At 35.1% G+C, this 25,340-nt stretch overlaps 1 protein-coding gene across 1 annotated transcript in view; it reads right to left on the reverse strand.

Moving 5' to 3' along the window:
* SYCP1 (synaptonemal complex protein 1) overlaps positions 1-25,340 on the reverse strand; it is a 145,204-nt gene that overhangs the window by 86,926 nt on the left and 32,938 nt on the right. The window contains exons 12-14 of the mRNA XM_045998046.1: positions 4,770-4,864; positions 4,082-4,266; positions 2,644-2,711 (exon numbers count right to left, since the gene is read on the reverse strand). Of these exons, the coding sequence (XP_045854002.1) occupies positions 2,644-2,711; positions 4,082-4,266; positions 4,770-4,864 (348 nt within the window). The remainder of the gene's footprint in view (positions 1-2,643; positions 2,712-4,081; positions 4,267-4,769; positions 4,865-25,340) is intronic.

The raw sequence follows: 25,340 nt of genomic DNA on the forward strand, positions 1-25,340 counted from the left end.
ACAGAATAATTAGATTTGTATTTTTAAAGGAACACACTAGCATCAGTGCAGAGAATCAAAAAGAGACAAGACTAGAAACAAAAATACTGATTCTCAAACTAATACAATTAGTATTGGTCAGAGGTGTGTGGTTCAGACCTAATACCAAGATATAAGAGGTAGAACAGACTATCTGCGGAGGGAAAAAAGTGGTCTTAGTATGAGTCAATGATTGAGACTGCTGAGGGAATGATGGAGGCTGATAGCGGGCTATTCTAACCAAGATGTAAGCCTAAGAATGTGCCATCAAGGAAGAATGCAAAGCATAATAGGGAAATAAAGCAATAAGTATAAGAACTATTGCAGTAAGAAAAAGGTTTATGAAAATAAGGCAAAGCTTCTGTTTGTATCCTATTAAATACAACAAGGGAGAACAAAGATGAAGATAAATGAAGGTGATCCAAAGCATGGTTTGATGATTAATCTGCCAAATACAATTTGCGTTCCATTACATTACTCAACGTGCATCCCTCTGGTAGACTAAGAGAATGTGCTGAAATCTTAAAACCAAGAAAGAAGAAATAAGGGCTAGAACTGTTCTAGGTCTGTGGAGATGAAGAAAAAGGGAATGATTCAAAAGATAAAGTTACATTAGTTAGATTTTATGAGCTAGATATTAAAAGTTGGAAAAAGCAGCACTGGATAACCAATTAGAAATGAAAGATAAGGGAGGAAAAAAGAGAAAAGAATATCATCCAAGATTCTAATTTTGATAACTATACTTTCAACCAAAGAAGAAAATAAGCTAATGTTGAGTGCTTATGTCACTGTTAATGCTGCTCTCCTACACATAATGCTTTCCACGTTCCACCACCATTATCTACAACTATCCAAAGCCTCTTTATACCTTAAAGTCTACTTTTAAAATCTACCTCTTCTATAAAGTCTTTTCCAGTTCTGCAGACCACACTGATACCTTTGGCTTCCTCTTGTCATCAGCATTAACACATCTCCAGCAGTAACAAATCTGTAAGCATTCACCCCAAATACACAAATATGTATGAAACACAAATATATTATTCATAAATCATATAAATTTTAAAATATAAATGTGTATTGATATTCATTATAAAACATATGAAAAGCATAAAATTTAAAAAGTTACAATATTTCCTTCCCTTATCCTAACAGAAGTCTTGCTCATCCCCACATTTTGGAAACACTGTTCTAATGATTTTATGTGTTCAACATTTCTCCCACAATAACAAGAGATTTCTCAAGAGCATGGTATTTTATATCTTGTACATGTTCCCACAACACCTAAGATAATGCTAAGAAACACACAAAAAACTTCTTCACAGTTCTAGAAGAATTCCTTATCCAAACATCTCTTAATATATTGCTCTGTTATGAGAAAAATCACTTTATGCATTTGTTTATCTGAGAGTAAGAGCCATTTAATTTCAATATCAGAGTGAATTATTACAAATAAATAATCCATTAAAGATATTTTAAGTTATTCCTTAATATACAACATTCAATTGAAGGAAGATTTAAAAGTTAGATGAAAAATACATTTACAATCATTCTAATATAAAATAATATCAAAGAAATTATTTATCATTGAATAGTACAATTTTGGATGCTCAAAGATTGGTCTCATCTATAGTAGGAAACTAGGCATTACCAAAGGAAAAGCATGAATAAGTTTCAAAATTTCAAACAAACATCCCACCAATATAAAATTTCTTGCAATTATTTTAATTACACAAGTATCCAAAGTTAATAATAAAGCTGACAGAAAGTTGTAGATAGTTTAGAAAAACACCTGTTAATTCATGAGTTATTTTAATTTATAAAGATAATTCTTTTCGGGGCACCTGGGTGGCTCAGCCAGTTAATAAGCATCTAACTCTTGAGCTCACTCAGGTTATGATCTCAAGGTCATGGGATTAAGCTCCGTGTCAGGCTCCATGCTCAGGGGCAGTCTGCTGAAAATTACCTACCTCTCCCTTTGCCTCCCACCCCGACTCTTAAACATGCTCACTCACTCCCTCTCTCTAAAAATAAAATATAATAAATCTTCTAAAAATAATAATTTTCACCAAAATTAGAACATAATAAAAAAAAGAAAAATGGTTTTCTATCTTTGTAATTCTCCACATCTGTACATATCTATAAATATAAAACATAGGAGTTATTTGGATTAGCTAATTAAAGGGTCATAAATTCACAAAATAACTGCAGAACTTCTCTTTTGGCCATGAAATCTGTTAAATATTAACAATATCGTAAGAGAAAATGGGATAGCATTTTCCTATAAATAGTTCATAATCCAACATGACAAATCAATAACACTTCAAAATTCAATTGAAATATAAGACATTTTCCCCTAAGATTAAGGCCTCTAAATCCCAAAATAAGAAATACAGACTACAAATATCTCTTAGCCCCCTTACACTTTTAGATATCTATGAACTGCATAACGGAACTTAAGTCTTTCTTACGGTTTAAATTTTCTGTCTTTGAAAAGTCAAATTAAAAATTACAAAATAATTGTTATTGATAGATGACTGAGGAGAAACTATACTTTATTCTGAAATAGTTAATGTTTTTATAATTGGCTAATAGTATCACATACACATGTTATTCTCTAAATCTTACCCAGTTCACTTGATTTCTTCTGAAGTTCCACAGTAAGTATTCTCAATTGATCATCACTTTTTTCCAATCTTGTAAAATATATTAGTTTATAATGTAAAACATTCTTTTAATCAGAATTCATCTAGTAACTAAAATTGGTGCAGTTCAAAAATATATCTTGCATAGATTCACTCATTCAATTATGAAACTTTTTTTGAGTACCTACCATGCCATATAGCATAACACTTCAAAATTAGATATTATTAATACATAGCTGTATATTAATTACATCTGCACAAAAGTCTTAAAGCTTTTGGTGACAATTTATCACTTAGCTATTGATGATAATCAAATGAATGCATCTTAGAACTTTGAAAGAGATTGAATATGTAACTACTACTACATCAAATTCTGCCTTAGGAACAATGTAAATGTGAGAATTGTGCAATTCACTTAATTCCTCTGGCTGTCTGCTTCCTTATCTATAAAACTAAGGTAGTTGGAACAGATGATATTTAAGGTCACTTACAGTTTCAAAATTTAAAAATTGTTTGGGTAGAGCAACAAAGAATATATAGATGAGCTGAGTTTTTAGAAGATCTAGCTTTTCTTCCTCCCCCATACATAAGCAGTAAAGAAGAAATACTGGTCATGACTTCACAGAAAGCTTGTTCCTCTCTTTCATCCTACCAGACTTAAATAACCCTAGTGCTAATGGGACAAAAACAATCACTTAGGCCTCTTAACACAGCTTTATAAATACAAATATAAAAAGGTGATAAAAGGGTAAGTTTTTAATTCAAGTTCTAGAAAAGCTGTTATTTAGATGAAATGCAAATGAATATTTTATAGTTACTCATATTCATTAATTCATTAATTTAATAAAAGTGCTTGAGCACCTACTTCTGTTCCAGCTTGTTACTAATTTTATATATCAGAAAGATTACAGAAAACAAACTCACACCCTATGAAGTTATTTCTATGAAGTTAATAATAATCCACAGTTTAATTAAATATGTCCTATCACTGCATCAGCAATGAGCTTGTTCTACTTGAGTCTGTGATAAAGTATGCATGGAAACTATCTTAGAGAATACATGCTGTCTCTTCCCAGGATACCTGCTTACCTAATACAAATTTTAAAATGTATTCCCACTTTTTACATTAAAAAAAAGACATGAGGGTCGCCTGGAGGGCTCAGTGGTTAAGCGTTTGCCTTCAGCTCAGGTCATGGGATCGAGCCCCACTTCAGGCACGCTGCTCTGCAGGGAGTCTGCTTCTCCCTCTCCCTCTGTTCCTTTCCCAACTCACGCTCTCTCTATCTCAAATAAATATATAAAATCTTTTTAAAAAGAGAGAGACTTGGTTACAGATGTTATAAGGAAGTCAGTTGACAATGAAAATACAATGAATATTGCAAATAAGTTGTTTTTATTCAACAAATAAAAAAAAATTTTACCTTTGCTGTTCTGTTGTCAATAATTCTTTCAAGTTGCAGATCGAACTTTTAAGTTCAGTAACCACAAATGAATGACCAGCTTTAGCTTTATTAAATTCTTCCATTTGGGCTTCTTTTTCAGCAGTGAGCTGATAAATTTTTTTTGTTGCTACCTGTAAATCTTCCTCTAAAGCCTTTTGAGTACTCTAAATAAAACAAAGTACAAAATAAATGCTATAATCCAAGGGCTTTCAGAAGAAAAAAAAAAACTGAAGTCATCTGCTTCTATAACTTGCTGCCTCTCCCTCACTCCTTATTCAATTAACCCCCTCCACGACCCCACACCCTGGCCAATCTGAAATGCCCATTCAATACTCCTATTTCAATACACCATTCTTCCAAAGCCAATCTACAGTCCCAACCTCCCAATGGAGTCTTCCTTGCCTGCAGTGTTCTTTTAATTTTTAGAACTACTATAGCAATTTTTGCCTGAATCACCATTGACATCTAGCACGATCTTGTATTTTAATTATACTTCTGATGTGTTTTTATTCAATGTTTTCAATTAAACTATAAGCAGATTGTAAGCTGGGATTTTATCTTCTCTATTTGAAGTTCTGGGTTCTTGTCCATAGCATTAGCATTGAATAAATATCTGTTGATTCATACTGTGAGGCTTGTCACACACTAATCGGTTTTTATATCATACCACACTTCTTTGCAAAGACATTTTAATATCTTCTAGTTCTGATGTCAAATGATCCTGCTTCTCATTTGATTCTTTTAAGTTTTCATTCTGTAATTCTAAAAAAGAGAGTTGTGGATTTGTAGTACTTAATAAAAAATATATACCAAGAAAGCAAATTATTTGTTATAATTAATTTTTTTCCTCCATGAGATACTCTAAAATGAAGTACAATTATACAAATATAAGTGCACTGATATTGGTCATCATCTACTTTTATGATTTTTCAAGATTATTATCTCCCAAGCACTCAATGGTGAATATATGAGGATTTTTGGCCCTACATTTTTTAATAATAAACATTGGAAATAACCTAAATATTCAACAGGAGATAAAATTAAATTATGATGGTACATACACATAATGGCATACCATGTAGCCACTACAAATGATGACAGACTTTATTAATCACTCATTTGAATGTATATTCACAAAACATTACATAATAAAAAGGGCATGTTTAAGTAGTATCTATATAAATAGTGCATGTGAAAGGAAACAATACACACAAAAATATTATAAGTAATTTATCTCCTACTGGTGAAATTATTCCATTATTTTATTTTCATCATTGCCCATCTTGAGTTTCAGATTTTTCTAAAATATTACACTCAGGGGCACCTGGGTGGTACAGTTGGTTAGGCATCTGAATTTTGATTTCGGCTCAGGTCATGATCTCAGGTTTGTGAGATGAAGCCCGGCACTGGGCTCCATGCTCAGCATAGAGTCTGCTTGAGATTCTATCTTCTTCTCTGCCTCTCCTGCTCATTTTTTCTCTCTCTCTCTCCCTCTCTTTCTCTCAAACAAATAAATCTTTTAAAAAAATAATTTAAATAAAATATTACATTCATATGCTGAAATATTATTTAAAAAAGCTTTTGACTTTATAGCTAATGTTTATTAAATACTAAGTGTTAGGTACTAGTCTATGTGTTTTATCTGTATATGTGCATTCACTTTTAAACCTCATAAAAACAGCAGGACGAAAAAAGAAGTTCATGTTCTCTTCCCTGGGTTCAAATTATTCTATGTCCTCTTACTAACTACCTAAACTTGGGCATGATACCTAACCAGTCTGTCTCCACTTTTCTCAAATGGAAAAAGAGAATAATGATAATTATTCATATCTTGAAAGGTTGCTATTAGGATTAAACAAAATAATGCAACCTAAAATGTTTAACAACAGTGTTTAGTATATAGTCAATAATTGTTATAGATTATTATGACAACGGTAATGATGGTGTATACTAGAAACTGGACCTTAAAATTCATGGTATTTACAATGTAACTGGGCAAGCAGACAAATAGTCAATGATAAATGCAGATGGGCACTCAGAAATTCTGGAAATTAATATATAGAAATTAATATTAATAATTCTGTATTGATATAGAAATTAAATTAATAATTTAATAAATTCTGGAAATTAACATAATATTTATTTATATAAAATATAAATAATTTTTTGGCACCCAAGCCAAAAAAGATTAACAGAAGTTAGAGGTAAGGGGAAACTGACATAGAGAGGGTAAGTTAAACGAAGGCTTCCACACAGTGTCAGCACAGTTCAAACATTTTGAAAGCCAGTAAGATTTAACAAGAGTAAGTGGGAGTTGGGAGAGAAAAAGAGTATCACAGGTGAAAAAGCATGTACAAAGCCAAAATTATGGAGACAAGATGACACATTCTGGGGTCAAAAGAAAATTTATTTCAATAGCATGAAACTTAAAGTATGAGGGAGGAATCAAAGCAGATATGATTAGAAAGATAATAAAGACAAGATCATAATAAGATTTACAGGACTTGTTCAAAGGATATAGCTCCTAAGTCATAAAGACCATAAAAAATTATGAAGGATGTTAAGCAACAAAATGATGTTTCAGGTTTATATTTTTAAAAGATCCATTCTGGGGGCACTTGGGTGGCTCAGTGTGTTAAAGCCTCTGCCTTCAGCTCAGGTCATGATCCTGGGGTCCTGGGATCGAGCCCCACATCGGGCTCTCTGCTCAGCAGGGAGCCTGCTTCCTCCTTTCTCTCTCTCTCTCTGCCTGCCTCTCTGCCTACTTGTGATCTCTGTCAAATAAATAAATAAAATCTTTAAAAAATAATAAAAATAAAAGTCTTGTTCTGAAAATCTGTGTAGAAATAAAAGGGTTAGTGGTCTACCTCTGCCATCAAATGCTCTACCACTGAGCTATAGGCCCAGAGGTCCACCTCTGAAAACAAAATGGGAAAAGAAGATCTGGAGGGAAGAAAATGATAATCAAAAACTGTGATGTCCACTATGTCCACTAAGATACATTTCTTTTAGTCTGGTAATCAATGTCTTCTCTGAGAACTCGTAATTACAAACTAGACCTTAGACATGACTAGAGCTGAATGTATGCTGTTTCAGTGTTTCGTTGTTTTTTTTTTTAATTCTTTATTTTTTCAGCGTAACAGTATTCATTGTTTTTGCACAACACCCAGTGCTCCATGCAAAACGTGCCCTCCCTATTACCCACCACCTGTTCCCCCAACATCCCACCCCTGACCCTTCAAAGTCCTCAGGTTGTTTATCAGAGTCCATAGTCTCTTATGGTTAGCCTCCCCTTCCAATTTTTTTTTTTTATAAACATATAATGTATTTTTATCCCCAGGGGTACAGGTCTGTGAATCGCCAGGTTTACACACTTCACAGCACTCACGATAGCACATGTTTCAGTGTTTTAAAAAGCTCCAAACCAAAACTTAATTTGAAGTGCCCCTACATTTACCCAGGATCCCAGAGCTGCTAATGCAAATTTTCTCTGTAAAAAAGTATTTCCAATCCAAGTCTTAAAGAATTTCCACAGATGAAGTTACATGACCTCACAATCACAAGAGGAAACAAAGCATCATGAGTAGAGTCAGGAGAATAACTGAAAGGCAGACTTGGATCTGCAAAGATTTCAGATATTACAATTACTGGCTGTGGATTTAAAAAATGCATTATATCATTCTTTAAAAACTAAAGAAGGAAGATATCCATAAGCTAAATAAAACACCTAGAAATGACATATATAAAACTAAAACCGAAAACTCCATTGGTGTAATGGATAATGTATGTCATTCAAACATTCCTCTAAAAGGAATAAAAATCCAGGATCAAATGTTAAGAATATTAACATCATTAGCCTCCTGAGAGAATAAGAAATTACCACGCCAAAAGGGAAAGGGAAAATGGAAACAGGGAGAAGTAAGATAAGTACAGAATCAGTTTTTGCCCTGAGGACTTTGCAGATCCTGGCAAAGCTAAACTTTTGATTTGAAATCGTGAAAAGAAGTTAAGAAAAATAAACATGAAAACCCAAAGACTATGTAAGACAGAGGGCCCAAGAATTAAACCTTTGTACAATAAACTAAAATACTCTTTATGTAAGGGGAAAGCAAAAACAAACCAATCCTCAAGTATATATGCAACCCAGGTTCACATGATCTGAGGGGTCCAAGGAACCCCAGGCCTTGAAACTGATTTAAGATTGTATCAGATAGGTAGAGGCACCATGCACATGGCAAAAGTAAATGGGAATCCTTCCAGGAGGAAGATATGTTATCCATGTAAATTATTCCTACAAATAATTTTTTCAAAAAAAATATTAAGCATGGAGTCAAAGACAACAAAGCACCCAATAAAACAGGGCACTCTGACCATAAACTATCAGTAACAGAAGACAGAATGAGGCTCATAGACATTTAAGATAAAGATGACCAAAAACTAACTATAACTTTAAAAATAATTTTAAAAACTACATAAAGTAGAATAGCAGATTTGAAAAACAAGAATAACATCTTAATATAAACATCTTAGGTACTAAAAATAAAATGTAAAGGTTGATAGTGGGTGAGAAACAAATGAAAAGAGAATTAGTGAACAACAAAACAGGTTAAAAGAAATCATCCAAGGTAAAGCATAGAGGGGCATCTGGGTGGCTCAGTCATTAAGCATCTGCCTCCAGCTCAGCTCATGATCCCAGAGTCCTGGGATTGAGTTCCACACTGGGCTCCCTGCTCAGTGGAGAGCCTGCTTCTTCCTCTCCCACTCCCCCTGCTTATGTTCCCTCTCTCACTGCCTCTCTCTCTCTCTCTGTCAAATAAAAACAAAACTAAAATCTTTAAAAATTAAATTAAAAAATAAAGTATAGAAAGTGAAAACATGGAAAATAGATTAAAAGCCATAGAAGACAGTTAGAAAATTAACATATTTTTTACTCAAAGTTCCAGAAAGAAAGAAAACAGAGAATAGAGCAAATACGTTTGAAGAAAAGCAATAATAAGGGAGTCTACTTTGCAGAATTAAGCTGCAAAATAAAACCCATGTTTTATATCATACTGAAAATGCTAAAAATCAAAGAAAAAAATCTAAAAAGGCACATAAGAGGGAAAAGATACCTTATCTTCACAGACTCAAAGTTACATTGACAAGAAACTTCTTAAAAATCAGCAAAAGAAACCAAAGGAATGCAGAACGATACCTTCAGTGTGCTAAAAGAAATTCCTAGAAATAACAGTGTGCAACCAAGAAATATGTGTCATGCAAAAGTAGTCTTTGCAGATGAGAATGAATAAACAAATGTTCAGACAAATAAAATGGAATACAAATTACTACAAGCATATCTACAGTAAGGATATTATTCTAAACATTCCTTTCTAAAGGCAGAAATAATAGGATCCAAGTGAAAGATCTGACACATAACAATTTAAGAGCAAAGAAAAACATATAGGTCAAACCAAATAAATACAGTCTACATAAAACAATAATAATGTCTCATTATAGAATTTAAATATACAACAAAAATAGAAGGGGCTAGAACCAAATGGAGTTAATGTTCTAAATTCCTTGAACAACCCAAAAAGAAGGTAAATACATTAACTTTACATTTAAAAATAACACACATTGTAATTTCTCCAGTAACCAAGAAATAAAAAAATGGAAACAGATCCCAAAACTTTCAAAGTAGTCAAGGGGAAAACCTAGAACAATAAAAAATACGAAACTAGGGTTTCCACTTCCAGGAAGATGGAGTAGATACATTTTTCCTATTCCCTCCAAAACGCTTAACTTTATATGTAAAATAAACATGAGAGACTGTGAAAGATGTACAAAATAAAGTAGACCAGTCACAAACATCTAGATCCGAGAAACAACGTAATAATAAGACCCTGGGACAAAGTGGGTGTTATTTGGATGGTTTTTTTTTGGTTTGGGATTTTGTTTTGCTTTGTGTTTGTTTGCCTTATATATCCTAGTCTTAAAGCTGAAGAAGCCTAGAAACACCAATGGGCCCACATGAAAAAGCTCTGAAAAGTCTGTTCTCTTTAGCAAAAGGACAAGAAAGGGACAACCTAATAAGACTCAGTACCAGACTGGGGTGCCTGGGTGGCTCAGGGGGTTAAGCCTGTGCCTTTGGCTCAGGTCATGATCTCAGGGTCCTGGGATCGAGCCCCACATCAGGCTCTCTGCTCAGCAGGAAGCCTGCTTCCCCCTCTCTCTGTCTGCCTCTCTGCCTACTTGTGATCTCTTTCTCTGTCAAATTAAAAAACTAGACAAACATGACAGAAAAAACTGTGACCTCCACCCCACCCATGCCAACAAAGGCCAAAAGGTGAGCCTAGGTCTCCAACCTTAGTAAGGCTATGGTGAGGCACTAAAACACTCCCATTAAAGTGGTTCCAGATAAGACCAAATAGGGAGCTGTATCCCTCATCCCCAGCCAGTAGTGAGTACCCCAACCCTGGCTGTGGTGGTAGAAATTACATGGGAAGCCTAGATGTCTACCTCCATCCAGTAATAAAAAAGCACTTCTCCCACTCCCCACTAAGGTGGTATCACAGGAGGCCTAGTAAAGAACAACAAATTTCACCAAACCCACGATAATGAGGCCATTACCACATGGTGTCACTGGGACCACAGAGGGAACCAGAACTCCCAAAGCAAGTAGTACTAACAAGAACACCACCACCATTCAGGCGTCAACAAAGGCAAACTGGGAAACCTGGCTTTGACCTCCACTTAGCGAGAACAAAGCAGCAACCACACTTCCTCAGACAAAGAAGTGTAAAAGGAAGCTAGCTGATCAAGAGTCTCATTACATCTTACAAAACCATCCAGATTTCGATACCCATATCTTGCCATAAGAACCAGAACAATCTCAAACTGAATGAAAAGACCATCAATAGATGCCACACCAAGAGAGAGAAATTATCTGACAAAGACCTTAAAGCAGCCATCACAGAAATGCTTCAATGAAAAATTATAAACACACTTGAAACAAAAGAAAAATCAGAAGGCCTCAGCAAAGAAATAGAAAGTCTCATTAAAGATATAAAAGAGAACCAAATGGAAATTTTAGAATTGAAAAAAAAAATAATCAAAATGAGAACCTCAACATCTGGGCTCAGTGACAAAAGAGAGGGACCAGAGGAAAGAATAACTGAACTAAAAGATAGAAAAACAGAAATTAGCCAACTAAATAACAGAGACAAAACAAATTGAAAAGTTAATAGATCTATGGTTTCCAGTTCCACATTTAAGGAGCTAGGAAGTGCCAATCACCTTAAAAACAAGTAAAAAGCTGAACAAACTTAAAAATCAACACCTCTTCTTAGATCCACAAAAGAAGCAAGATCACAGGGCAAACCACCACTCTCAAAATTGGAGACACTGACAGGAGAATACAGAGAAACAGAACTTACCTTGGAAAAATATTAGAAGCTGACAACCCCTTGGGAACCAGTGCTATGGTAGACAAAACCAAACTCTAATAGATAAATTGCTGGAGGCTTAGGAATCAAGTCTGAGAGTTAAAATCACCACAGGGACACAGTTATAGCAGGGATCTCCATTTTTATGAGTTTTACCACTACAGGCTTAATAAATAAATAAATAATAAATACTGTAGAAAAATCCCCTCATGATTTCAGCAGGGTAATAGAAGGAATTATTTTGAAATACAGCAGAGCACTCTTTTCTTAAGATCTGCCCTCAGGAGAAACGATTTTACAAGCCCCAAAACTACTGGGGTTTTATCAGAGTCTAACTGCCTAGAGGAACTCCAGGAATGTCTAGTCTCCATCTGAAAGAAAAGAATACTCACTCCAGACTACTCATGCCATCCTGTACCACCAAAGGAGGGTGGAGAAGCAGGGAAATAACTAAGAAATAATTGCAAAATTCGTGGGTCTGAGGCAAAGACTCACTAAGAGATTCAGACCTAATCACAGGACTAGAGAACACTCCCTCTCCCCCAACGCATTACTAAAGGTTTATTTAAAGCCTTTCCTTTTTACCCACTACATCATGTCCAGCTATCAAAAAATTACAAAGACAAACAAAACATCAAAAACACAGTTTGAAGAAACAGAGCAAGAATCAAAACTACAGGGATGCCTGGGTGGCTCAGTCATTTGGGCATCTGTCTTTGGCTCAGGTCATTATCCTGGGGTCTTGGGATCAAGCCCGGCATCAGACTCCCTGCACGATGGGGGGCCCGCTTCTCCCTCTCCCTCTGCTCTGCTATCAGCTTGTGCTCGCTCTCTCTCGTAAATAAATAAAAAATATTTTAAAAAAAGAATCAAAACTACACGTGGCAGGTATATTGGAAATATTAGACACGGGATATAAAACAATGGTGATTAATATGCTCCGGGCTCTAATGGATAAAGAAGATGGCAATGCAATAGGAGGACTCTCATCTGGGCTCATCTCATGCCACAAACACAACTAGATAACTATCACATCATCCTAAATACCCCAGAAATTGACCTAAAGAGTGACAGAACAAACTTCACAACTAAAAGGAGAGAAGAAGGTAGGAAGTTTGGAAATGTGGTTTAGTGGAGAAAAGGATTATAGGAGCTGAGGAGGGGAAGGAGGCTGAAGAAGCAGCAGAATGAATTAATGACACAAGAAAAAAAAATAATGGAAAATAATTAAGCTGGACAAAAGACAAAGCAGAATGTTCTACACAGCAGAAGAACAGGAGCACCTGGGTGGCCAGTTGGTTAAACAACTGACTCTTGGTTTCAGTGCAGGTCATGATCTCAGAGTCATGGGATCGAGCCCCACATCGGGCTCTGCACTCAGCACGGAGTCTGTTTGAGATTCCCCCTTCCTATTTCCTGCTCTCCCCTCACTTATGCTCTAAGATAAAATCTTTTTTAAAAGATAAAAAAATTAAAAAACAATACTTATCAATATGCTCCCTAGAAGAGACTAACTTTAGACCTGAAGACACATACAGACTAAAAGTATAGGGATGGAAGAATGTGCCATGCAAATAGAAGTGTCAGCGGGGGGAGGCCTGGGTATCAATACATGTATCAGACAAAATAGACTTCAAAACAAAGACTATGGCAAAAAACAAAGAAGGACACTTGTGATGAGCACTGGGTATTGTATGTAAGTGATGAGTCACTAAATTCTACACCCGAAAATATTAGTACGCTTTATGTTTACTAACTTAAATTTAAATAAAAATTTGGAGAATTCAAAACAAAAGGACAATACATAATAAAGGGATCAATCTAACATGATGATATAACAACTGAAAGTACCTACACACCCAACATAGAAGAACCTAAATACAAAAAACAAATATTAACAGACATAAAGATAGAAAATGATAGTAATATAACATTAAGGGCTTTAACACTCCACTTAACATCAGTAGAGAGATCATCCAGACAGAAAAAAAATCAATGAGGAAACAGTGGTTTTGAATGAATATTCAAATGAATAGGTCAGATGTACCTAAAGACATACACAGAATATTCCACCCAAAAACAGCAGAGTTCACATTTTTTTCAAGTGCACCTGGAACATTCTCCAGGACAGATCATACGGTAGGCCACAAAACAATTTTCAATAAATTTGAGAAGAGTGAAATCATATCAATCATCTTTTCTGACCACAATGCTATGAAACTAGCAATTACAAGGAAAAACATCTGGAAAGAACACAAAAACAGTGAAACTAAATAAACTACATGCTACCAAACAAATTGATTAATAAAGAAATCAAGGGAGAAAAATTAATTTAAAAAAAAAGAAAGAAATCAAGAGCAAATTGAAAAAACACATGAAGACAAATAAAAATGAAAACAACAGTCCAAGAAGTTGAGGGAAGATGTTGGAAGAGTAGGGGACCCTTGTTTCATCTAGTCCCTTGAATTCAGCTGCATATCAATCAAATCATTCTGAACACCTGTGAATTCAACCTGAGATCTAAGAAAAGAATCACTGCAATTTTACAAATAAAAAAGCAACCACTTTTTGCAAGGTAAGAGGTGTTCATATATATATATGAACTTAGAACTGATATATATAGATATAGATATAGATATGAACTTAGAACTGAGATAGATATATATCTATCTATCTCAGTTCTAATTTCCCTGTATCTCTAAAAAGTTGAGTCCTTAAACAAAGATAACAAGATATACCCAGGAAGACTGGAAATAATCTTCCTCACCCACATCAAGGGTTTTTAACCACCTTCCTGTCTTATTCTTCGTCAGTGTTTCTGTGTATTTGTGTTTGTTTTTGTACTTTATAAATCTTATTCTTTTTCGCTGGGTTTTTCTTTTTTTTCTCTCTCTCTTTCTTTTTCTCTTTTTTCTATTTTCTTTCTTTTTGATGGTGACATCCCATTCCTCCAAAACTTTCCACAGTGCACCTTGCCTGTATCATGGTTGATATTTTCAGCTATACATCCCTTCAACCACCTCTCACCAAAATGACTAGGAAAAGGAATTAGAACAGAGATACAATAAAACACATCAACAAAACTGGTTCTTTGAAAGAATTAATAAGATCAATAACCAATGGCCAAACTAATCCAAAAGAAAAGAGAAAGGACTCAAATTAATAAAATTATGAATGAAAGGGAAGAGATCACAACTAATACCAAGGAAATAGAAACAATCATTAGTGATGACATTGAAGCAGGGATCAAAAACCTCCCAAAAAACAAGACTCCAGGACATGATGGATTCCCTGAAGAATTCTACCGAACATTTTTAAAAAAGAAATAATACTATTCTCCTGAAGCTGTTTCAAACAGTAGAAACATAAGGAAAACTTCCAGACTCTTTCTATGAAGCCAGCATTACCTTGATCCCCAAACGAGGCAAAGACCCCACCAAAAAGGAGAATTTCAGACCAATATTCGTGATGAATATGGATGCCAAGATTCTCAACAAGATCCTAGCTAATAGGATCCAACAGTACATTAAAAAGATTATCTACCATGACCAGGTGGGATTTATCCCTGGGACGCATGGGTGGTTCAACATTCACAAATCAATCAATGGGATAGAACAAATCAATAAGAGAAAAGAACCACATGGTTCTCTCAATTGATGCAGAAAAAACATTTGACAAAATCCTTTCCTGATTAAAACTCTTGGAAGTATAGGGATAGAGGGAACATTCCTCAACTTCATAAAATCCATCTATGAAAAACCCACAACGAACATCATTCTCAATGGGGAAAAGCTGAGAGTCTTCCCATTGAGATCAGGAACACAACAAGGTTGCCTACTCTCACTATTGTTCAACATAGTAGTAGAAGTTCTAGCAACAGCAATCAGACAACAAATAGAAATAAAAGAAGTCAAACTCTCTCTCTTCGCAGATGACATGACACTTTATATAGAAAACCCAAAAGACTTCATCCCCAAATTACTAGAACTCATACAACAATTCAGTAATGTGGCAGGATTCAAAATCAATGCACAGAAATCAGTTGCTTTCTTATACACTAACAATGAAACTATAGAAAGGGAAATTAGAGAATCGATTCCATTTACTATAGCACCAAAAACTGTAAGGTATCTTGGAATAAACCTAACCAAAGATGTAAAGAATCTATACTCGAGGACCTACAGAACACTCATGGAAAAAACTGAAGAAGACACAAAAAGATGGGAAAACATTCCATGTTCATGGATCAGAAGAATAAACATAGTTAAAATGTCTCTACTGCCCAGAGCAATCTATACTTTCAAATGCCATCCTGATCAAAATATTACTGGAATTTTTCAAAGTGCTAGAACAGACAATCCTAAGATTTGTATGGAACCATAAAAGTCTCTGAATCACTAAGGAAATGCTGAAAAAGAAAAATAAAGCTGGGGACTCACATTGCCTGATTTCAAGCTATATTAAAAAGCTGTGATCAGCAAGACAGCATGGTACTGGCACAAAAACAGATGCATTGACAAATGGGACAGGGTAGAGAGCCCAGATATGGACCCACAACTCTATGGTCAAATAATCTTCAAAAAAGCAGGAAAAAATATCCAGTGGAAAAAAGACAGTCTTTTCAATAAATGGTGCTGGGCAAATTGGACAGCTATGTATAGAAGAATGAAACTTGACCATTCTCTTACACCATACACAAAGATAAACTCAAAATGGATTATAAGACCTCAATGTGAGACAAAAGTCCATCAAAATCCTAGAACATAGGCAATAACCTCTTCAACATCAGCCACAGCAACTTCTTTCAAGACATGTCTCCAAAGGCAAAGGAAACAAAAGAAAAAATGAACTTTTGGGACTTCATCAAGATCAAAAGCTTCTGCACAGTAAAGGAAACAGTCAACAAAACAGAGGCAACCCACAGAATGGGAGAAGATATTTACAAATGACACTACAGACAAAGGGTTCATATCCAAGATCTATAAAGAACTCCTCAAACTCAACACACACAAAACAGATAATCACATCAAAAAATGGGCAGAAGATATGAACAGACACTTCTCCAGTGAAGACATACAAATGGCTAGCAGACACATGAAAAAATATTCATCATCATTAGCCACCAGAGAGATTAAAATCAAAACCACATTGAGATACCACCTTAACACCAGTCAGAACGGCAAAAACTGACAAGACAGGAAACAACAAATGTTGGAGAGGTTGTGGAGAAAGGGTAACCCTCTAACACGTTGGTAGGAATGCAAGTTGGTGCATCCACTTTGGAAAATAGTGTGGAGATTCCTCAAAAAATTAAAAATAGAGCTACCCTATGACCCTGCAATTGCACTACTGGGTATTTACTCCAAAGATACAGATGTAGTGAAAAGAAGGGCCATAGGTACCCCAATGGTCATAGCAGCAATGTCCACAATAGTCAAACTGTGGAAAACCCAAGACTTCAACAGATGAATGGATAAATAAGATGTGGTCCATATATATAATGGAATATTACTCAGCCATCAGAAAGGATGAATACCTAACTTTTGTATCAACATGGACAGGACTGCAGGAGATTATGCTGAGTGAAATAAGAGAAAGTCAACTATAATATGGTTTCACTTACTTGGGGAACAAAAGAAATAACATGGTGGACATTAGGAGAAGGAAAGGAAAAGTGAATTGGGGGAAATCAGAGGGGGAGACAAACCATGAGAGACTATGGGTATGAGAAATAAACTGAGGGTTTTGGGGGGGGATGGGCGAGTCTGATGGTGGGTATTAAGGAGGGCACATATTGCATGGAGCACTGGGTGTTGTACATAAACAATGAACCTTGGAACACTGCATCAAAAACTAGTGATGTATTTTATGGTGATAAAATACTAACGATGGATTTTATGGTGACTAACCTAAAGGGAAACAAAAGGAAACAATCAAAAAAAACTAAAAGGCAACATACGTATGGGAGAAAATATTTGCAAATGACATATCCTATAAAGGGCTAGTAGCCAAGATCTACAAAGAACTTATCAAACTCAACACCCAAAAAAACCCACAAATAATCCAATAAAGAAATAGACAGAAGACAGAACAGATATTTATCCAAAGAAGACATACAAATGGCCAACAGACACATGAAAAAACACTCTACATCACTTGGCATCAGGGAAATACAAATTAAAACCACAATGAGGTACCACTTCACACCATTCTGAATGACTAAAATTAACAAGTCAGGAAAAAACAAATGTTTGCAAGGATGTGGAAAAAGGGAAATCCTCTTACACTGTTGGTAGAAATACAAGCTGGTACCATCACTCCAGAAAACAGCATGGAGGTTCCTCAAGAAGCGAAAAATAGAGCTACCCTATGACCCACAAATTGCACTAGTGGTATTTACCCCAAAGACACAAATGTAGTGATCCAAAGGAGCACTGCACCCCAATGTTTATAGCAACAATGTCCACAATAGCCAAACTGTGGAAAGAGCCAAGATGTCTGTGGATGGATCAATGTGAAAAGATGTGGTATATACACACAATGAAATATTAGTAAGCCATCAGAAAGGATGAAATACTACCATTTACAGTGACATGGATGGACTGGAGGGTATTATGTTACACGAAATATGTCAATCAGAGAAAGACAATTATCATATGGTTTCACTCATATGAAGAATATAAGAAAGAGTGCAGAGGATCATAAGGGAAGAATGGGAAAAATGGAATGGGAAGGAATCAGAGGGGACCAATCATGAGGGGACCACTCATAACTAGGAGGAAGAATCTGAAGATTGCTGGAGGGGTGGTGGATGAGAGGATGGGCTAACTGGGTGATGGGAATTAAGGAAGGTCTACGATGTGATGAGCACTGGCTGTTCTGTGCAACTGATGAATTACTGAACTCTACATCTCTAATGATGTACTATATTTTGGTTAATTTGAGATATATTTAGAAAAGAAAACACAACAGTCCAAAATCTTTGGAACAAAAGCAGTTCTATGAGGTAAGTTTATAGGTATAACCAGCCTACCTCAAGAAACAAACAAACAAAATCAGAGCATGTGGTTAGCTCAGTCAGTTGAGAGTCCAAATCTTGGTTTCAGCTCAAGTCATGATCTCAGGGTTCGTGGGACTGAGCCCAATGTTGAGGTCCCCTCCCCATACAGAGTCTGCTTGGATTCTCTCTTTCCCTCTCCTCTGCCCTACCCACACCTGCACTCTCTCCTAAAATAAATATTTTAAAAAGTAAATTTCAAGTAAACAACCTAGCTTAACACCTAAAGGAGCTGGAAAGAAAGTACAAAGCCTATAGTCAGTAGAAGGATATAATAAAAACTAAAGCAGAAATAATGAAATAGAATCTTAAAAATATATATATAGAAATGTCAATGGAACAAAAGCTAGTTTTTTTAAAAAAGATATGAGATTGACAAACTTTAGCCAGACTCCTCAAGAAAAAAAAAAATAGAGGGCTCAAATAAATAAAACCAGAAATAAAAGAATAGAAATAACAATGAACACCAGGCACTACAATAGATTATAAGAGAATATTATGAAAAATTATATGCCAACAAATTGGACAACCTAAAAGATACTAATAAATTATTTTTAAAAAATCTTCACAAACTTAATCAGGAAGAAATAGAAATTTTGAACATACTGAATATTAGTGATGAAATTCAATCAGTAATCAAAAAACTCTCAACAAACAAAAGTCCAGCTTCACAGGTTAATCTGCCAAACATTTAAAGACCAGTTAATACGCATTCTCAAACCATTCCAAAAATAGAAAAGGAAAATTTCCAAATTCTTTCTATGAGACTAGCATTACCCTGATAATAAAACCTAATAAAGATACCACACACAAAAAAAAGATAACTGATGAACATAGATGTAAAAATGCTCAACAAAATATTGCAAACCAAATCCAACAATACATTTAAAAAATCATTCACACTGATCAAGTGGGATTTATTCTTGGTATGCAGGGGTGGTTTCAATATTTGCAAATAAATCAACATGATTATACCACATCAACAAGAGAAAGGATAAAAACTGTATCACCACTTCTGTAGATGCAGAAAAAGCATTTGACAAAGTACAACAGCCATTTATGATAAAAACCCTCAACAAAGTATGTTTAGAAGGAACATATCTCAACATCATAAAGGCCATATATGAAAAATCCACAGCAAACATCATACTCAAAGGTGAAAACCTGAAAACTTTTCCTCTAAGATCAGAAACAAGACAAGTATGTCCACTCACTACATTTATTCAACATAGTCCTAGAAGTCCTAGCCAGAGCAAGCAAACAATAAAAAGAAATACAAAGCATCCGAATTGGTCAGAAAGAAGTGAAACTTTCACTATTTGCAGATGACATGATACATAGACAGAAAAATCCTGAAGACTTCACCAAAAAACTACCAGAATGGATACATTAATTCAGTAAGGACACAGGATAAAAAATATACAGAAATCTGCTGCATTTCCATACACTACTAATAAAGTAGCAGAAAGAGAATTAAGAAAGCAAACCTATTTACAATTGCACCAAAAAGAAAAAAATACCAAAGAATAACCAAGGAGAAGGAGGTGAAAGACCTGTACTCCAAAAACTATAAGACATTGATGAAAGAAACAGAAGAGGATACAAACAAAAGACATTCCATGCTCCTGGACTAAAAGAATTAATATTATTAAAACATCCATGCTACCCCAAGCTATCTGTATATTCAGTGTAATCCCTATTAAAATACCAATAGTATTTTTAACAGAACCAGAACAAGCAATTCTAAAATTTGAATGAAACTACGAAAGACCCTGAAGAGCCAAAGCAATCTTGAAAAAGAACAACAAAGCTGGAGGTATCACAATCCCAGATCTCAAGATACACTACAAAACTGTAGTAATCAAAATAGTATGGTACTGGCATAAAAACAGACACATAGATCAATGGAACATAAGAGCCCAGAAATAAACCCACACACATATAATCAACCTACACCAAAGGAGACAAGAATAATGGGAAAATTTTCTTCAATAAACAGTTCTGGAAAAAATGAACAGCAACATTTAAAAGAATGAAATTATACAACTTTCTTACACCATACACAGAAATAGACTCAAATGGATTAAAGACCTAAATGTGAGACTTGAAACCATAAAATTCCTACGTAAAAACACAGGCAGTAACGTCTTGGGCATTGTCCTCAGCAACGTATTTTTTTTAATTTTTAATTTTTGTTTAATTAGTTTCAAAGGTAGAATTTAGTGATCCATCAGTTGCATATAACACCCAGTGCTCAATACATCAAGTGACCTCCCTAACGCCCATGCCTTCTCCCATCCCACCCCTCCCCTCCAGGAACCCTCAGTTTGTTTCCTAGAGTTCAGCATCTTATGGTTTGCTTCCCTCTCAATTTTCATCTTATTTTTCCTTCCCTTCCCTTATGTTCATCTGTTTTATTTCTTAAATTCCATGTATGCATGAAATCATATGGTACTTGTCTTTCTCTGACTGACTTATTTCACTTGGCATAATACCCTCTAGTTCCATCCACATCATCTCAGCAACATATTTATGCATATATCTCCTTAGGCAAGGGAAGCGAAAGCAAAACTAAACTATTGGAACTACACCCAAATAAAAAGGTTTTTCACAGCAAAGGAAACAATCAATAAAACAAAAAGGCAACCTACTGAATGGGAGACAATACCTGCCAATGACATGTCCAGTAAGGGGTTAATATCTAAAATATAATAGAACTTACACAGCTCAACATGGAAAAAAAATAATCCAATTAAAAAATGAGCAGAGGACCTGGGGCACCTGGGTGGCTCAGTCAATTAAGCATCTGACTATTAGTTTCAGCTCAGATCATGATCTCAGGATCCTGAGATTGAGATCCAAGTTGGGTTCAGTGCCCAATGTGGAGTCTGCTTCAGATTCTTTCCCTCTCCTTCTCCCTCCCCCTGTGCTCCTCCTCCCCCTACTCATTCTCTCAAATAAATAAATAAAATCTTTTTTAAAAATGAGCACAAGACCTGAATACACATTTTTCTGAAAAAGACATACAGATGACCAACAGACACTCGAAAAGATGCTCAACATCACTAATCATCAGGAAAATGCAAATCAAAAACCACAACGAGGTTTCACCTCACACCTGTCAGAGAATGGCTAGAACCAAAAAGACAACAAATAACAAGTGTTGGCAAGGACGTGGAGAAAAGGGAACTCTCATGCACTGTTGCCAAGAATGTAAATTGGTGCAACCACTGTGGAAAACAGTATAAATATTCCATCAAAAATTAAAGATAGCATTACCATAAAATCCAGCAATTCCACTTCTGGATATATACTCAAAGAAAACAAAAAGACTAATTCAAAAAGATATATGTATCCCTGTTTGTTGCAGCATTGTTTACAATAGCCAAGATATGGAATTAACCCAAGTGACCATCAATATATGAATGGATAAAGCGGATATGGTACACACACACACACACACACACACACACACACACACACACACACATATATAATGGAATATTACTCAGCCATACAAAAAAGAATGAGATCTTGCCATGTTTGACAACATGGATGAAACTAGAGGGTAGTATACTAAATGAAATACAGTGAGACACAGAAAGATAAATACCACACAATTTCACATATATATGTGGAATCCAAAAAGCAAAACAAACAAAAAACAGACTGTTAAATACAGATAACAAACTCAATGACTGCTAGAGGGAAGGTGGGTGAAGGGAGATGGGTAAAATAAAGGTGATTAAGAAGTACAAACTTCCATTTATAAAATAAGTAAATCATGCTTCTGAACATCTAATTGTTTTAGTTGTCTAAATAAAATGCCTCTAAAACAAAACAATGTTTGTTTCCTGGGAAAAATGCAGATTTGAGTTTATAAATGGAAATTGCCAGAAAAGTTTTTTCTCATTATAACTATATCAAAAGACAATATGGTTAAACGATCTTTAGTAAACATATTGTTTCCTAATTTTGAAATTCAGTTACTTGTACTGGATTTTTTAAATTTCCATGTTTTTCACTGGGTTTGCACTTAACCTTCCTCCAACGTTGGACAGAAATGCTTGACCTGCTTCTTAAAAAATTTTTCAGAGTAATGACTTATTTAAGTGACACATGTCTAGTTATAAGAAAAAAAGGTGAGTCAGAATTGGCCGAAAGCAGGAAAATCACTTAAAATCACACAATCCCCTAAGTCTGTTAAAATTCAGTGAGCATTAATGGCACTTTTGTGTATCTGTATGTCTGTATGCAGTTAGAAAATATTTTATAAAACTGGGATAATTGTAGATCTGCAATGTTTATTTTACTTTATCTCTCAAGTGCAGATGGCATTCAAAAAACCTTTTTACCAACCTTCTAATAAAGTGGGTCAACTGGGGGGAAAAAAAAAAAAAGTAAATCATGGAGATGAAAAGAATAGCTTAGAAAATATAGTCAATTATATTGTAGTAACGTTTGGGGACTACACTTACGGTGAATATTGAGTAATGTATAGAATTATTGAATCATTACATTGTACATATGAAATATAATACTGCATATTAATTATACTTTAGTAAAAAATAAAAATAGAAACATACAGTATGTACAGCAAGACAGAATTTAACCAGAGAATTGGAATTTGAAATAATAATAAAATGACTCTTTTAGAAGGAAAAAAATATGATTAATCCAAAATAAAGAATTCTGTAGATGAGTTTAAAAGCAAATTAGACAAAGAAGATGTGGTACATATATACAATGGAATATTATTCAGCTATCAGAAACAATGAACATCCACCATTTGCATCAACATGGATGGAACTGGAGGGAATTATGTTAAGTGAAGTAAGTCAAGTACAGAAAGACAATTATATGGTTTCACTCACATATGGAACATAAGCAGTAGCACAAGGGACCAAAGAAGAAGGGAGGGAAATCCAAACGGGAGAAATCAGAGAGGGAGATTAACTATGAGAGACTATGGACCCCAGAAAACAACCTGAGGGTTTCACTGGTTGGGGGATGTGGATAACAGGGTGATTGGTACTGAGAAGGGCACATGTTATGATGAGCACTAGGTGTTTTACTTAACTAATGAATCACTGAACACAACATCAAAAACTAATTATGTACTATACAGTGGCTAACTGAACATAATACAAAAAACTAAATAAATAAAAGCAAATTAGACACAGAAGAAGGCAGGATTATGAAACAGGTCAATAGATCTCCAAAATGAAAGAGAAAAAAAGAATAAGAGATACATATAGGACATAATAAATGAATACAACTTAAATGTAACATAAATGTAACTTAAATGAATACATTTCAGTGCTTATGATTCTGCAGAATCTCACAGAATTGGTTACTTACTGCCAGTAAATTACTTCCAGTTTTATACGATAAGATTAAATATCCATTCTTCCTAATACCTACTTGACTACTAGGTACATAGCTATATGCTAGACATTGAGTTACATAGATATTTAATGGACACAGTCCCTGCCTGCAAGACACCCTTAGTCACAGATGACTAATGGTTAAGCCATTCTTAAGAATAAGGAGCTCCATGGATTGGAAGAGCAAATATTGTGAAAATGTCTATTCTACCTAAAGAAATCTACACATTTAATGCAGTCCCTACCAAAATCCCATCCATTTTTTTCAAAGAAAGAGAACAAATAATCTTAAAATTTATATGGAACCATTAAAGACCTCGAATAGCCAAAGGAATATTGAAAAAGAAAGCCAAAAGTTGGTGGCATCACAATTCCAGACTTCAAGCTCTATTACAAAGCCGTCATCATCAAGACAGTATGGTACTGGCACAAAAATAGACCATAGATCAATGGAACAGAATAGAGAGCCCAGAAATAGACCCTCAACTCTATGGTCAACTAAACTTCGACAAAGCAGGAAAGAATGTCCAATGGAAAAAAGCCAGTCTCTTCAACAAATTGTGCTGGGAAAATTGGACAGCCACATGCAGAAAAATGAAATTGGACCACTTCCTTATACCACACACAAAAATAGACTCAAAATGGATGAAACACCTCAATGTGAAAAAGGAATCCATCAAAATCCTTGAGGAGAACACAGGCAGCAACCTCAGCCGCAGCAACTTCTTCCTAGGAACACTGCCAAAGGCAAGGGAAGCAAGGGCAAAAATGAACTATTGGAATTTCATCAAGATCAAAAGCTTTTGCACAGCAAAGGAAACAAAAGACAACAAAACCAAAAGACAACTGACAGAATGGGAAAAGATATTTGCAAACAACATATCAGATAAACGGCTAGTATCCAAAATCTATAAAGAGCTTAGCAAACTCAACACCCAAAGAACAAATAATCCAATCAAGAAATGGGCATTATAGACATTTCTGCAAAGAAGACATCCAGATGGCCAACAGACACATGAAAAAATGCTCCACATCTCTCGGCATCAGGGAAATACAAATCAAAACCACAATGAGATACCACCTCACACCAGTCAGAATGGCTAAAATTAACAAGTCAGGAAATGACAGATGCTGGCAAGGATGCAGAGAAAGAGGAACTCTCCTACACTTCTGGTGGGAATGCAGGCTGGTGCAGCCACTCTGGAAAACAGTGTGGAGGTTCCTCAAAAAACTGAAAATAGAGCTACCCTATGACCCAGCGATTGCACTGCTGGGTATATATCCTAAAGATACAAATGTGGTGCTCCGAAGGGGCATGTGCACCCGAATGTTTATGGCAGCTATGTCCACAATAGCCAAACTCTGTTAAG

This window comes from Meles meles, chromosome 1 (assembly GCF_922984935.1).
Source record: "Meles meles chromosome 1, mMelMel3.1 paternal haplotype, whole genome shotgun sequence".
Classification (NCBI taxonomy): Eukaryota; Metazoa; Chordata; class Mammalia; order Carnivora; family Mustelidae; genus Meles; species Meles meles.